Source organism: Chlamydotis macqueenii, chromosome 3, assembly GCF_036417535.1.
Source record: "Chlamydotis macqueenii isolate bChlMac1 chromosome 3, bChlMac1.mat, whole genome shotgun sequence".
NCBI lineage: Eukaryota > Metazoa > Chordata > Aves > Otidiformes > Otididae > Chlamydotis > Chlamydotis macqueenii.
Genome location: NC_141558.1, coordinates 95,433,634 through 95,447,460, shown reverse-complemented (window position 1 = coordinate 95,447,460; position 13,827 = coordinate 95,433,634). Strand labels below are relative to the sequence as shown.

At 38.0% G+C, this 13,827-nt stretch overlaps 1 protein-coding gene across 1 annotated transcript in view; it reads left to right on the top strand.

The window, feature by feature from the left end:
* The window catches only part of ACTN2 (actinin alpha 2), a 71,764-nt gene that overhangs the window by 37,655 nt on the left and 20,282 nt on the right, over positions 1 to 13,827 (top strand). The window contains exons 6-12 of the mRNA XM_086743276.1: positions 116 to 194; positions 3,633 to 3,714; positions 7,086 to 7,171; positions 8,583 to 8,675; positions 9,901 to 10,131; positions 11,276 to 11,423; positions 12,954 to 13,104. Coding sequence (XP_086599402.1) covers positions 116 to 194; positions 3,633 to 3,714; positions 7,086 to 7,171; positions 8,583 to 8,675; positions 9,901 to 10,131; positions 11,276 to 11,423; positions 12,954 to 13,104 — 870 coding nt within the window. The remainder of the gene's footprint in view (positions 1 to 115; positions 195 to 3,632; positions 3,715 to 7,085; positions 7,172 to 8,582; positions 8,676 to 9,900; positions 10,132 to 11,275; positions 11,424 to 12,953; positions 13,105 to 13,827) is intronic.

The window sequence follows — 13,827 nt, the reverse complement described above, 5'->3', positions numbered from 1 at the left end:
GTCAGGATTTGACAGGAGACTTCCTGCTTGATTTTAAGCCTTGAGCAAGGATCACGCTGTAAAATGTCATGACTTTATTAACTAATTTTTTTCCATTCTATTTTTTGCTGTAAAGCTGGAAAGATGGCCTTGGATTATGTGCACTTATCCACAGACACCGACCTGATCTTATTGACTACTCCAAGCTAAATAAGGTCCTCAGCCTGAGTGGTACAGCATGCTGTCCTGCAGTGATTTGGCTCACTTCTGGTTTGCTTAGTGTGTTTTCTAGGAACAAGCTGAGGAGTGCATACTAATTCTGAATGGCTTTCTAAACTCCCTCCAAAAAAACAGTGACCTGGAGGAAAGGACCTCATGTCATGACTGCCCTGTGTCCTTCTTTCCTTCTCATTACAATGACTTCAGCATTTAATTGCAAATAATCTGGACCTCAGCTGCCAGGCAGTTGATGAAGTCTTTTATGCTGCCCAATATGAATGTTAAATCAAATACATTGGAATTCCCCATTCACCACTGACGGTATTGTACAGTCCATCCTGTTTTGTATGGGGTGGAAATGAATGTAGATTGCAGAGCAGTAATCAATGAGATAATGATTAATCCTAAGATTCCCTAGAACAAACACTGCCCTTGGTAATCAGGAATATGCAATAAGTTACTAGTCTTATATGGAAAATACTCACCAATCCTTAGATATTATTTCTACCTGTACTTCCAGAAAAGCAGGAACAAATCTGATATCCTAACTTCCTTAGGTAGTACCTTACGGGGATTACAAAACTATTTTATTACAGTGTGCTACTCATGGCAAAATGCACGTTTTCTAAGAGATACCAGCCCCTTTGTTTTGAGAGGGAGGAATGAGAAGCAAGTAATAATGTCAGAATTTCTAGGTACCATTACTGAAGAACAAAACCTAGAAAGAAAGTGGAATGTTGTTGTTTCACATTAGCTCTCAATACATATGTACCATTTTCTGCTCTTTGGAACGAATGCATCTTGAGGTCTCACGTCTACACCGGTAAAACTGAAAACTTAATCATGGTTTTAATTTGTTGAGTGCAACTTTTAATTGATGAAAGAGACTGGAATATCATAGACTGTATTTTCCATTCCGTGCCCTTCCATTACAGATTGATTTTACTATTGAAATCAACTGTTATAAGAAAGCCTTTGGTGAGGGAAAAGATAAATGAATGAAATGAAATTATTTGGAAACTTAGTCTGCTTTATATATCTGTTAAATTTATGCTGGGATCCTCAAGATATGCAGTGGTGAAAATTAAATGAACTTATTCCTAAACATATAAGATTTTAATTTAGGCAGTTGTTAACACAACTGCAGATCCAAACCAAAGGGCCAAATATTAGCCATCAACACCAGCTTGTTCTCTAATTCTATATACAATCTTGCCTATGGATAAAGAGATTCATGGAATGGCTAAGCTACCTGTCTCTGTCTGTGTACATGTGCTTAAGCATGGCACAAGCCGAAGTTGGTTGATTGAGTTTGTGCTTTGAAAAGTGGTACACAGTACTAAAAAACTTAACAGTATAACCATTCTATAGATGAGTGCTCAGAGAAGGGGATAGAGCATAAGCAGATCTACTTTGGCGTTACTATTTCCCTCTTAGAGATTTCCAAAATAAGAACAGGTCAGGTTTCAAACTGAGGCTGAGCTGTGGCACGTAAAGCACATGCAGACAAATCCTAAAATAGATCTTGCTTTTCTGACCTGGCTGTGTTTGATTGACTGCTCATTTTGGTTACATTAACAGCTGTCTTGGTGTCTTGTTTCTTGGTTTCTTACCTCCTGCATGCTGTTTTTTCCTTTTCTCACCAATGTGTTTTGTGTGAACTTGTAGCTGGAAAGATGGCCTTGCTTTCAACGCCGTTATCCATAGACACAGGCCTGATCTTCTTGACTATGACAAGTTAGATGAGGTATTTGTTTAGCTGTAGCAGAGATTTTTAGTTACTGTGGTTTGTAGTTTTGTTTAAAAGGATGGGTGGTGGCTATGTCCTCCAATTATTCTGAAGTTGCTGAGATTTTAAACAAATCCTTTACCAGTGGAGCACTGTTTACTCACAGACTTAGTACCAAGCACACAAATAGGAGGTGCTCATCACTCATCCATAAGCAAAGTGTTTTAACCTAGTCATTAGGTCTCACTTAGATCTAGTGTATTTTTGTCCCACTTAATTTTAGTAAGAGTTTTTGTATACACATTCAGTAAATGTTATATTACACATGATGTCTTGTGTAATAAAATAAATTCATGGGTTTGAAATATTGTCCACATTTTGAGTTCCTCTTAATGTCAATGATGCACAAAACTGCTAAACGATGATAGAATGAGAACTTATGATTAGAGACTTTGTATTCTGTTATGCCCAAATTGTTAGGTTTCAAAATGTAAACTCTTCTTCATAACACATTTTATTGAACATGCAGCTTTTAAAGGAAAGGCTATCTAGTATGATATGTTCATAGAAAGACGTGTCATGGGTATTCCTGCTTATGATACCTGGCATACTTAGGTGCATGAGGAACAGACTTCTGTGAAACTTAAGTAATTGCTGTGATTCCATAGTAAGTAACCTTACTAAGTTTATTTCAAAGTAACAAAAGAAGCATGCTTGAGACTAGATCCCTTTATAAGAAGTGTTTATATTCAAATGGAAGCCTTGGAAATTCCCTAGAGAAAACCTGTTAACATTTTTTCAGTGCCCTCCAGCATCTCTAACTGGTCTTCTGTGTCCTATGTTCCCAACCTTTCTCTGTAGACGTTGGGATTGTTCAGATTGGCTGTGATCATTTAGCAGTTTGTGAATACGTGAAAATAATTATAGCCTTAATGGCATGAACTGCCATTTCACACAGGATGTTTTCACTCCAAGCTGATATGGAAAGGCTGCCTTTAGAGCAGCCCTAATCTGACACGCTCTTCCATTGTCAGCAATATCTGTCTGTAGTGTAAGACATGAAATATGTGCTGTTTATCTGAACTGTGCTCACTTCTTCCTTTCTCTTTCCTTCAAAAACCAAAATCAAAATCTCGAACCCAGAGGAAGTTCTTGAATTTTCACAGCTCTAAAATTAATTTTATAGAGGCATTACATATTTGTCTGTCCAAGCCAAAATTGGGACGTTTTGCTCCTTCTGGAAAACTGTTCTTCTGTCTGTGCTTGCTTCTTCTCAGGCATTTACCTGACCATCAGATTACTTGATAAAATTCATATCACTGTAATATTAATATATAGTAGGTATAAAACTATGCAGGACTAACTTTGTGATGACCGGTCTACTGGACCAGTGGCCTTGAGTGTAATTCATTCAGAACTAGTGTAGAATTATGAGCGTACACTGCATATGTTATCTGTGTTCCCCTCCAGAATACATTTGCAGCAGAGTCCTAGGGGTACATAATAGCTTAATAATGTTTTCTTTTGAATGTATAGCAGTAGATAGACCAAAAGTTCTATATACCTATACTCTGCTTTTTGAAGAACAACAGTTGTGACTCTAGTTTACAGTTTGGAAAAACAGAGTAAGTTTTAGTCTATCTATGGTAGTCTTGCTTCACAGAAGTACTATCTTTGACTAGTTGTATTTTCTTTTTTAATGCAGGATGACCCCATAGGAAATATCAACCTTGCCATGGAAATTGCTGAAAAGCATTTGGATATCCCTAAGATGTTGGATGCAGAAGGTAAGGTTATATCTTACTGAAGTTTGTGTTACTCATAAGCAGGAGACAGTAAAACTTGTTTTGTATCTGGCAAATTTTCAACATTCCTTCCACATCAATTGTAGTGGAGCAACCTGCTTTGTTTTCAAACAATGTTTTCCTTCTTGTTGTCCATGTACTGGATAATTTCACTCACTTTATGCTTCACTCATTATTGATTGTTGTTGTTTGTATTTATTATAGTACTTTGGAACCTAACCTCAGCATATGGCCACACTGTGATAACTGAGGTAAAATACAGGATCAAGAGATAATCTTTGCCTTTAAGAAATTAAATTCTAAGTCTAATAAAGGGAAATACAACTGTTAACAGCTTAAAGCATATTCACTTTTAAAAATGTTTAAGTGATAGGGCCAGAAATAGAAGTACTGAACTTTCAAAATGTACTAACAGTGTACTTCCTGTGAGAGGTTAGGTTGAAGGAATCTTTTATTTTTTAGATTTTAATTATAAACCTTTTGCTGTGATAGTTTTAACAAATAGTTTCATGTTTGGTTTCTCCAATAATCTTTAGAGTTTGTTGACAAATAACAAGGAAATATTTATTAAAGTTTCCTGAATTTCTTCAAGATAACGAAACTTTTGTGCTTCAGGCAAAAAATAGTCCCGAAATACTGGAATTTGCCTACACTAGTTCAAAGCGTTCTTCAAGTATGCAGATGCTACTCTGTGCAGAGCAGGCCTTGTCAGTGTAGAGCAGTGACAACACAGGAATTACCCAGAGCGCTCAAACTCACTGTGTCTGCTCCCCTTGAAGTCTTTGCAGCAGACCAGGAAAGTTAGGCCAATACAAGATGATTTGAAAATCCAGGTTGTAATCTCTTCAATGAAGAGGTTTCTTGGTTTCACCTTCATGCTTCAAAAGTAATTGTTCTCATTTTTTGAATTGCAATTCCTCTTTCAAGCACCACTTAATTATTTTGCTCTGAAATACTGTGCAAGCAATAAACCGAAGTGCTACCTCCTTACCACGGAACAGCTCCTACTATCATTCTCCTTTCCTCATTTTTTGTCTTCACATACAATGTAAGAAACTTCTTTTTTCCTCACCAGATTTTCTGCACATTCTAGCCCTTACCTTACTATTCTCCTTCTTGGCAGGAGAGGGGGGAATGAAATAATGATCCTTTAATACCCTCCAAGTACTCACCATCACTTTTTACTCTCTTTACTTCCCCTGTGTTCCCAGTGGAAACTTTGCAAAGTTTTATTCAGAACTATGTGAAGTAGATGCAAAATCAGTGAATACATTGGTCCCGAACTTAGAAATCTCACTATTAATATTAGAAATTGTTGCATCATTCCTTGGTCTTTTCACAGCAGTATCTTCCCACTCCTTCCATTGGCAGGAATCCTTGCAGTTTGCATTAGCATCATTCATCACTCAGCTGTAACTGGTGTAAACACATCTTTTTCTGCCTTTCTCTGTATTGAAAAGGTCCATTTTTACCAATGTACCCATACCTTGATTGCACCCTCTCTATACTTTTATTCTTTCCTGCCGTAATAGGGACAAAGCGATCAGCCAGCTGAGCCAAACTCTTCTTTCATTTATGCTATTAACTGAAAAGACAGATTGGTGCAGGGATTGCAAAACTGTTACTATCCAAGCTTTTCTTAGCACAAAATGTATTTCTGGACCGCAGGAGTTCTACAGGTTTCTATCAATACTCTGTCAGTCACAGGGACCCTATGCTAACACTGTACACACTCCTATTTTGTGACTGTCAGTGGCTGCATTTAACTCTGAAATAATTCTAGTGATTTAGATGAAGTTGCTTTGGAGCGAGAGGGAGGCTGAACCCAGGAGATCTGCCAGCCATGCCATCTGCTTGGAAGTTTCCACAAACCAGAAGGCAGCAATACCCTTCTGTACAGTCTCTGCCTCCAGAAGTTTTGCCATTTCAGAGGGAGTTCTCTCTTTTTCATTTACTGATTCCTAGCTTAGGTAGCTTTGCACTGATATCAGTAAACAGATGCAACCTGAATAATGGTGTATTTATTTTGAATCCTTACAGCACTGAGGTGGCATCATCAGCATAATCTGATGGAAGTACCTTGGGAGAATTTCTGAGCAGTTAACCCTCTTCTCTCTACACAGATGTAGTAAACACTGCCAGACCTGATGAAAGAGCCATTATGACTTATGTTTCCTGTTACTACCATGCATTTGCTGGTGCTCAGAAGGTGAGATTGTAGAAGATGGATCAGATCTCAGCCTTCACCTTCTGTCTTGTTTCTTTCAGCAGTTTTTCCTCTTCTGACCTTTTCCTAACTAGTTACTAGGACAGCATCTTAGAGCTGCGCTCATTTCCTGTTGCCTGATTCTCTCTGTGAGCCACTGTCTTGGTAGAGCCAGTAGTATTCTATCCATTTCTTCCCTAGAAACAAACCTTTCTGTCGCATCTTTCTGTATCTTTACTAATAATATCCAGTAGGTTTTTGACAGCTGGTTACTGAATGGGATAGAAGACATTGTTCTCATTAATTGAACTTCTGTGCATGCATATGAAGCATCTTTAAAAATGCAAGATGAAAATAAGTTCATAGTGAAAAAACAATTTCAGTAGCAGAATGCCATCTTTTTTCTCCCTGCTGGATATTATTTCTGCTACAGATGTCAAAATCATTGTAACAGATGCTCAGAAAATAAACCCTTCTCTTATGCTTTCAGGATTGTTTTTAAAATGTTAAATGCTTAATGGTAAGTACAAACAGCAACATAACATGTTGCCACTATGCAAAATAGACACAGAAACATACACAGACATCTCAGAAGAGCTCTGGAATCATGTCCTAATGAAAAGAAAGAAAAATCTAAAAAGCAAGGCAGTTCAGAGTTGGACATACTTCAGGTATTAGTGATATAAAGAATACTGATATTCTTACTGAGGCTGTAAGTAATCCACATGCAACTTCCAGGGAACTTCTCCCAAGATCAATATGTGGTCTGTCTTTTCCTGTATCTCAGTCAAAAATCTCCCACTCTAAGTCGCCAGACATATACATGCCAGTTCTTAAGCAGATAGTCCTGGTAAAATTAAGGTCACTACCCCTGTAACAATACTGCAGGATCAAGCTTATTAAAAAAAAAAATCCATCTCTCTGTAAAAGCTTATGTTTAATTTCTAGTGTACATTTTATTCTGTCAACATCCACCAATCTAACACTAAATTTATTACAGCTTTGTAGAGTTTCTAGAGAACAGAGCTATGGACAAGAAAACAATTTGAATGACACTATATTGTGCTTTTATTTATTCATCCTATTTTCTACTCCTCGATTCTTTTTGTTTGTTTGTTTTGTTTTCATTTCTTCCCCCCTTTTATAGATATTGTGAACACTCCCAAACCCGATGAGAGAGCTATCATGACATATGTGTCCTGCTTCTACCATGCTTTTGCTGGAGCAGAGCAGGTATTAATCAACTGTCCCTTCAGGTTGCTGTGTTTTTGATTGGTTGTTTCACATTGCCAATAGTTTATTAAAAAAACCTAATTTAGTACTTTGTGGTTTTAATTAACAATTGCAAGTATATTATTTGAGCACTAATACTTGTTTTTAACCAACACTTGAACCTGTTTTAGTTAAATGTTGTGTAGCAAGTTGAACTTCTTTAATTCCAGTGGACATTCCTCTTTCTAATTCTGGGTCGTTATAAAGACTATTTCAGAAAAACTGTATTTGCAGATACTGTGAAATGGAGTTGGTTTTTGCTACATCAACATCTCATGTGTTTGCTGCATATTCTAGACTTACTCATGCTGCGTAGTAATTTAGGGCTAGATTTCCAGAGATGCCTAAAGATGCAGAAAGGCACAGAAGACATCCAACACAGTATTTGTGCCTGGTTCCCACTGAAGCCAGTGGAATTATTTGTGGATCAAAGTACTAGTATAAGAGGCAAGAACACATCAGCTGATCTGTCATACAAGATGGGATTCTCACTTACAAATGTGGCATTTCCCACTGTTCTGCTTCATACATTTCTAGCCTACAAATGGACATAACCCAACTTATGTGGAAAAAAAAAAAAGAAACCTTAAATTAGTTTTTATTTTTCCTTCATCCTCAGAATCTAATTTTCCTTTGTGTCTGGTAGATTCCCTCCACCTTATCACAGCACAGCTACGCTGTTGCACCCTCTTGCTTCTGGGTATGAAGGTTTTGCTGTTCATGCAAAAGGGGGATTCCAAATACTCTGTAACACAGGAGTCCACACAAATATTTATTTGATTAGATATACTCCTGGCTCACATTTGTATGAAAGTATAGATCTGCGATCAAACTATTAAAATAAATTTTAAATACGGCAGAGCTACACAGTGCCTTCATGAATAAATTTGGCAGGGGGCATGAAAAGATTTGCTGTCAGTGGTTGAGCTGCATTTATTCTCAAAGGTATATGTGAATATGGTGTGCAGATACAGAGTGGCTGGGACTCCTGAATCACACGAGATGTCTTTCCAGTGTGGCTAACAGCTCTAATACTTTTTTGATGTGATTTAAAAAACTTAACCTAATAGGATAACTGTAAGAATGGCCTAAGTTGTCTTTGAAAATAAAAGACAATTATAATGGCAGTGTGAAATTCTCCCTTGTATAATAAGGCTTCATTGTACAACAACTTCTGTGCTGATCTGTGCCTTATTCAGCCCATTGGAATCTGTGACTACAGGAGCGTAAAGTAACCTAGGAGGACAAATCAAGAACTATAAAACAATGTGATTTTTATTTGCAACAGCCGAGTTCTTTCTCTTTCTCCAAGGCTGTACCTTTCTCAGAGTGTGTTTATGAATATGTTCTGTTTATTTGCTGTGTTTTACAGGCTGAGACTGCAGCTAACCGGATCTGTAAGGTGCTTGCTGTGAATCAGGAAAATGAGAGGTTGATGGAAGAGTATGAGAGACTAGCAAGTGAGGTAAATACAGTTGTATCTGTAACATGGTGATAATTATGTTCATGAAATACTGAAAGTTGAAAGATTAGGAAAAAATTTTTTACGATGCGAGTTATAGAACACTGGAACAGGTTGCCCAGAAAGGTGGTGGAGGCCCCATCTCTGGAAACGTTCAAGGCCAGGCTGGATGAGGCTCTGAGCAACCTGATCTAGTTGGGGATGTCCCTGCTCCTTGCAGGGGGGTTGGACTAGATGACCTTTGAAGGTCCCTTCCAACCCTAACCATTCTATGATTCTATGATTTCATGCACTGTCTGCAAGATAGCAAAGTGAAGACACTATGAGGGTAAATCTCACTGTGGTAGGGTACAAAGCTCTGTTGTCCATGACGTCAAGGTTCAGGTGACTGCTTTGTCACAGGCTTCCTGTGTGACTTCCAGCAAGACAATCTCATTAATGAGACCAAAAAAGGTGTTTTGAGGGCTGTTATCAGTCTGCCCAAAGACCAGGGTTGCTGTCTCTTTAATCTTCAAAGACAGCCATCCTTGACCACATGTGGAACCTACAGGATCCTGTCACTCCTTGGCTTTGTGTTCTGCAAAGCACACCTGGACAAGATCTCTCAGGGTGTTCACAATGCACCTGTGAAAACAGACAGCAAATGAATGAAGGAAGGGGCACACTGTGCTTCTCCTGTCCTTTCTTGGTAAATGGCAAATTTATTGAGTCAGGACTACAGATGTGTAGTGCATAAATGAGAGCTCCCTTGTCTTTAATACATAAACTGCAAAAACATACTGACATCATAGACGCAAAGACAGTAGTGCTACATTGCCGTTAATGGACATCTGAGTGAAAATTTTTATGTGATTTGAGTTATGTGGCTGGTGTCTATCGCCATCTCATAACTGTGACTACTTAAGACAAGACCGATACTTTTGAAAGTGGCAAATGATTTTGAGTCACTCAGGCTTTGAGTAATTAGCTAGAGAAACCTTACATGTGTGTTCATCTTTCTGAAAATCAGAGTATTTCTAGAAATACCTAGAATATCTGGGAAAATCAGTAAAAAAAGTACTGTTTAACTTCGAAAATCTTGTGCTTACTTGCCGTTAAGGCACTGATACCAAATGAAGTCAATAATACTAAAATGGAACAAACTTGATTAGAATTTGTGCACTCAATATGATATTTTTTGATTGCTTTTCTATTGCCTTTATTTCAATTGTTTTTGTTGGTTTGAAAGCTTTTAGAATGGATTCGCCGGACAATTCCTTGGCTGGAAAACAGGACCCCAGAAAAAACAATGCAGGCTATGCAGAAGAAATTAGAGGATTTCCGGGACTACCGCCGCAAACACAAACCTCCCAAAGTCCAAGAGAAATGTCAACTGGAGATCAATTTCAACACCCTGCAGACAAAACTGAGAATCAGCAATCGGCCAGCTTTCATGCCATCAGAGGGAAAGATGGTTTCAGTAAGTAAAGGAGGCATCAATATTCTGTTCTCGTTTTTAACAATGTTCTCACAAAAATGTCAACACGAAGGACTGAAATGCCATTTTAAGTCATGCTCAGAAACTTGAGTTTGTTGCACTTTATCAATATCAAATCACTCTTTTTACATGTTCCCTTTCATTCTAGAATCTTGCTTTCTCTTAAGTGTGCTCCTGCCTCTTTCAAGGCTTTCCCCAAGAGCAAATTGTCTTGAGATGTGAGATGATACAGAGCTTGCTTTGGGAGTGTTATCAATACTTCTTTATCAGTGAGGCCAAATATTGTTTATTTAAGCAAAACTCAGAGTGGTTTCACTGACATTTTTGTCATCAGACCTACAGAGACAGACATTGCTCAATATATGTTTCTGCTTTTTTCTACTTTTTAAAATTAAATCCTGTTTTTTCTTTTGTCTGAGAAGATAAGAATAGTCAGTGCCAAGAATTCTCATCTGCTGATAAGTAGTGTGAGTTGACTGTGGGCCAAAACATTTCCTGTGGAATATAGCAAACTTCTTTCTGTACTCTGTTCTATCATTATGTTTTTGTTGTTCAAATTTGATAAACAGACGATTGCACTGTCTGAAAAGCGCCATTGCCCACTGCCTGTACTTAGAAAATAAGGGGCCTGTCACTTCAGTTTCTTACTCGTGCCTTTGAGTTTCCAAGGAAGCTCACAAAACTTTGTGCACCACAGAAAATGAAATGAATTTGTATTCCAGATAAAATATGCACCAAATCCTCTTGATGGTAATTATTTTGCTACTGTCAACTTCCAAGAGCAAAACATTTTTATTTTGATAACAGATAGATATGTCATAAAAGAACATGCACATTGTAAAAAGGGAGGTGAAAGCAATACATCATGAAGATACTGAATGTATAGCTGTGCTTGGAAGGGATTTGTATAGAGGTTCCTTTCATGAACCCACCTGAATAGGATGTGCTATTAGGAGCAGAAGTCCTGAGCTGCCTCACAACATTTTCTGTGATTCTGTCATTTTACAAAATCTGGACATAAAAATTTCTCTTTTGGAGCAAAATTGTGAATGAATCAGAAATCTACAAACTTGGATAAAAAGAGATTATATTTTCATCCCCTCTCTCCCATGTATTCTCTTCAAAGGATATTGCCGGCGCTTGGCAGAGACTTGAACAAGCTGAGAAAGGCTATGAAGAGTGGCTGCTGAATGAAATACGAAGACTGGAAAGACTTGAACACTTGGCTGAGAAATTTAGGCAGAAGGCTTCCACTCATGAACAGTGGGCATATGGTGAGCAGAGATGGCTTTTAACATTTTTAATGTTTTAATGTTCAAGGTTGAACTGTCAATGCTGAATACTTGCTAGCCAGAAACTCACTCTTAAGTAGTTTGGGCAGTTTTAGGAACCTAAAATATTAACAGATAAGATTGCAGGTTTTGTTGGCTATACTCATGATCCTAACTTGTAGGTATGTTGCTAATGAAGTGTAACTGTAAAAATCATACTCCTGAGGTAGTGAGGCAAACTTAATGGGAATATTCAGCACTTGAATAGAGGCCATTACTGCTAAAGCATTCCTATGTATTTGTACACCGGCAATCCGGCCAGGAACGCAGTGACACCACTGGTTAAGTGTGAAATTATTAACAGAGTTATTCTGAGTTGATTATCATTTGATCATGATGATGTTTTGAATAGTCCACATAAACGACACGATAATGGACTCATGTCTGCTTTGCTCCATACCCTGGACCACACCCCATTTATAGTTCTGTTTTTTAATGGTAACCTAACCTTATGTGTGGTTGTAACAGCTGTAGGACCGTACACTGGCATACGGTTTTGTTGGGGACCATTAAACATAGATCTGCTCTATCATCCTATTGTTTGCCCTGACAACACTCTTCCTGCTTCTGCCATGCTTCTGGCTTTCCCAGCTAGAATATTTTCACACTGTGAAAGTAAACCCGAGTCCATCCCATAACGCAGTTGCTGGAAGCATACAAGGCTGTAAACGGCTGCCAAGCAGACATTAGATGGGAAACTACAGTGTTTATCAGCCCTGAGAGCCTATTTTCAAGCATAAACTACTCATGGTGACATGTTATGGCTGTTAGCAGGAAAAACTTCACATAAGCTGGTACGTAGCAAGTGAAACAATAGTCCCTTCTGGCTCTAGAATTCACGGAGCTGCGTAAAGCCATGTGACGAGCTGCAGTTGTAGGGGCTGTCTGCACACATGCAGTTGTCCAACATAGGAACTTCCAAAGACTAGTATTTCAGTTTCTCACTTCCTCTTTCCTTCCCTAGCCTTTTGTAAATGGGTTGGCATTTTCCACTTAAAATTCAGTATTTGATACAAAAGGCACACATCTCAATCTTTTTTTTTTTTTTCTTTTGGAAGTGCTGAAATGAATAAAGAATTGAAGGCAGAACATGAAAAAGAATAACAGATCATTAGTAAAAGTGAAGCTGAGCTATCAGTGTGATTTCTGGTTTCATAAGTCTACACTACAAAAGACATCACAATAGTTTATAGCCCCATTTTTTTAAAGCCAGTTTCTCAAGCAATGTAATACTCACTATTTTAGATCAGTATAAACAACCTTTGCAAGAATCAAGGAATTACTGAGAGATCTTGAAAAATACATATTTCTAATTAACACTGTTGTGCTGACAATTTGTCACTGAGTTCAGTGGGAGTGGGACTTTATCTCATACCTGTGACTGTGCCTCAGTTGAAAAAGTTGACTAAACTTGCAATTGTTCTAACCAATAAATTAGTAAAAAATAACTAATATTTTAATTTCGTTTTTCAGGCAAAGAGCAAATCTTACTTCAGAAGGAGTATGAATCTGCTTCTCTGACAGAAGTCCGTGCTATGTTAAGGAAACATGAAGCTTTTGAGAGCGATTTGGCTGCTCACCAGGACAGGGTGGAACAGATCGCTGCCATTGCCCAGGAGCTGAAGTATGTTCCATTTAAAGGCTTGCAGCTGCTGACATTTAACTTCGCGATAAACTCTTTCCAATGAATTTGATAGTGTCATAGGTACTAACGTAGGAATTCCAGAGATAGCTTCATAAGTATATTATCTGAGCTGGTCACTGAGACCTTTCCCTCATCTCCCCCTTACCCCCAACCAAATATAGATATCCAACTGACCAAAATTATTTGAAAACAAACATTTTAAAATTGACTTAACACTAAGCTTTTAGCCTTAGCTCTACTGATGAGTCCATTGTGTGTTGATGGGAATGCTGGAGGTGTTTATTTATCAGTTCATATAATCTGCTGAGAGGTACTGGCTATGAGTTGTTTAACTTAGAAAATAATTTTACTTACAGAAATTACAGATCAAGCGTCTTCACTTTAAAATCATGTATTTTCCCACAAGTATATTTGTCCTTTCAAAAGGCTTCACATCCCTAAATTATCTCTACAGTAGTGGGTAATTCACTTGTCTCTCGTATACTTAATTTCACAGTCTCTCCATATTATATTTGGAAGTGCCATTGTCTCCATTTTACAGAAAGGGCAGTGGGGCATAGGGAAAGTAAATAACTTGCTCAGCATGACACAAGCAATCAAGCACACAAGCTCTTCTATAGGAGAGCTGGAGTTTTTCACCCACAGTTCCATCAGTTTAGCCATAGGACCAACGCTTGCTCACTCAGCACACTTTGCTCAGAG